The sequence below is a fragment of the Etheostoma spectabile genome, chromosome 2, assembly GCF_008692095.1.
Source record: "Etheostoma spectabile isolate EspeVRDwgs_2016 chromosome 2, UIUC_Espe_1.0, whole genome shotgun sequence".
Lineage (NCBI taxonomy): Eukaryota > Metazoa > Chordata > Actinopteri > Perciformes > Percidae > Etheostoma > Etheostoma spectabile.
Window position 1 is genome coordinate 26,565,157 of NC_045734.1, and position 1,705 is coordinate 26,566,861.

General features: G+C 41.9%; 1 protein-coding gene across 7 annotated transcripts in view; it reads left to right on the top strand.

Annotated features, from left to right (window-relative positions):
- sun2 (Sad1 and UNC84 domain containing 2) overlaps positions 1-1,705 on the top strand; it is an 18,479-nt gene extending 16,774 nt beyond the window's left edge. For all 7 annotated transcript variants that reach the window (XM_032534366.1, XM_032534339.1, XM_032534334.1 and 4 more), the window contains 4 exons: positions 34-149; positions 399-572; positions 1,223-1,312; positions 1,437-1,705. In XM_032534366.1, the coding sequence (XP_032390257.1) occupies positions 34-149; positions 399-572; positions 1,223-1,312; positions 1,437-1,556 (500 nt within the window). In that variant the 3' untranslated portion in view covers positions 1,557-1,705. The remainder of the gene's footprint in view (positions 1-33; positions 150-398; positions 573-1,222; positions 1,313-1,436) is intronic.

The following is a 1,705-nucleotide window of genomic DNA, read 5'->3' on the forward strand; positions in this document are numbered from 1 at the left end:
TGTGTGTGTGTGTGTGTGTGTGTGTGTGTGCAGGTGCCAGTGTGATCAGTACCAGGTGTTCGGAGACCTATCGTATTCGTTCAGCATGCGTGACCCTGTTTGGATTCCCCCTGTGGTACCCATCGGAAAGCCCACGCACTGTTATTCAGGTGTTATTAAGTTCTCTCCTCCATCTTTCCTGTCCTCTCAAATCTTGTCCATTTCCCCCAAAACAAGTTATCATCCAATACCTTCCTCTCTCCTCTACCTTCTGACGACTGTTCTGTCCTTTTTCTGTCTTTTCTCTTCAACTTCCCTGCTCTTCTCTCTCTCTCTCAATGACTGTACAGTTTTCACCACATGGCCAAATACTAACAGCACGTCTTCCCACACACACACACACACACACACACACACAGGGCTACCCGGTGCTGCTCCCAGGGAAATGTTGGGCATTCCACGGTGTCGAGGGGACTCTTGTCATCTCTCTGTCTCACCCCATCACTTTAACTCACGTGACGCTGGACCACGTGCCGCGCTACAACTCCCCCACCGGCCGCATCGACTCCGCCCCCAAAGACTTTGAAGTCTATGTGAGTGCTCCCCATCTCAGCCCATGACTGCTGTTGCTTAACAAGTGATTTGCTGGATTGCATGTCTCTGTGCTCTGGAATTTTTTTACAAAACATTATTAGCAAACCCAAACCTAGCTAAACCGCCTGAACCCTGTATAATTGACAAATAACAATAAAAAGTTAAGTTTTTTCCGGTAGATGATAGAAACTTTAATAAAGAATTGTTATCAGTCCAACTATGACGGCTAACAAAGTTTGGATGATTGTGGATTTGGAATTTAGAAATAAAAGTTATTTTAAAACAATTAATTCAACATGGACATGTTGGTGAAGCTGTGCTTATTTGGCATTTGCATCATTTGAAAAAAGACTTGCAAAAAAAGTTATGAGTATTGGCCAATAAAGGTGGGGACATTTGGGATATCAGCTTACATAGAACACAGTCTGTAGCTTGTAATCTGAGAAATTTTCAGAGACTGATGATTTGGTTTTAGTCATGATAATTCTGATTGGAAGTCTGTTGGTCATCCTTTATTTAATAAGCCCTGTCACTCTGTAATTGAACGTTGGGAAAAGAACAAAAGTCCCACCGAGCAGCTTCTCAGGTCTGATTCTGAAAGTCTACGCCGACCGCTCTGATTGTTGTGATTTTGTTTTCTATTTCCTAGGGAATGACAAATGACACAGAAGAAGGAACACTGCTGGGGACATTCACGTACGATGTAAATGGAGAGCCCACGCAAACATTCAAGCTGCCAGTGAGTTGACATAAAGAGCTTACTATTTCCTGTTCTATGTAAAAAGGATGAGGTTAGCGTAAGCACTTGCTGTTATTCGTTGACTGTGAAAATACAAATAATCGGATTTTTTTCCCCCTTGCAGAATCCCAGTGACATGGTGTATCGATTCGTGGAGCTGCGTGTCCTCAGTAACTGGGGACATGTCGAATACACGTGCCTCTATCGCTTCCGTGTGCACGGACAGATCGCCTCCACATTATAATTCATTTTATATCTATGGCAATTTTCTTCAGGTTACAAATTGTTTTTCAGAAGAAAAAACAACAATACAACAACAATAGAGTAAAATACAAGCAACAGAGTGATTAAAAGAACATTGAAGGATATAATAAAGATCAAAAAAAAAAAAAA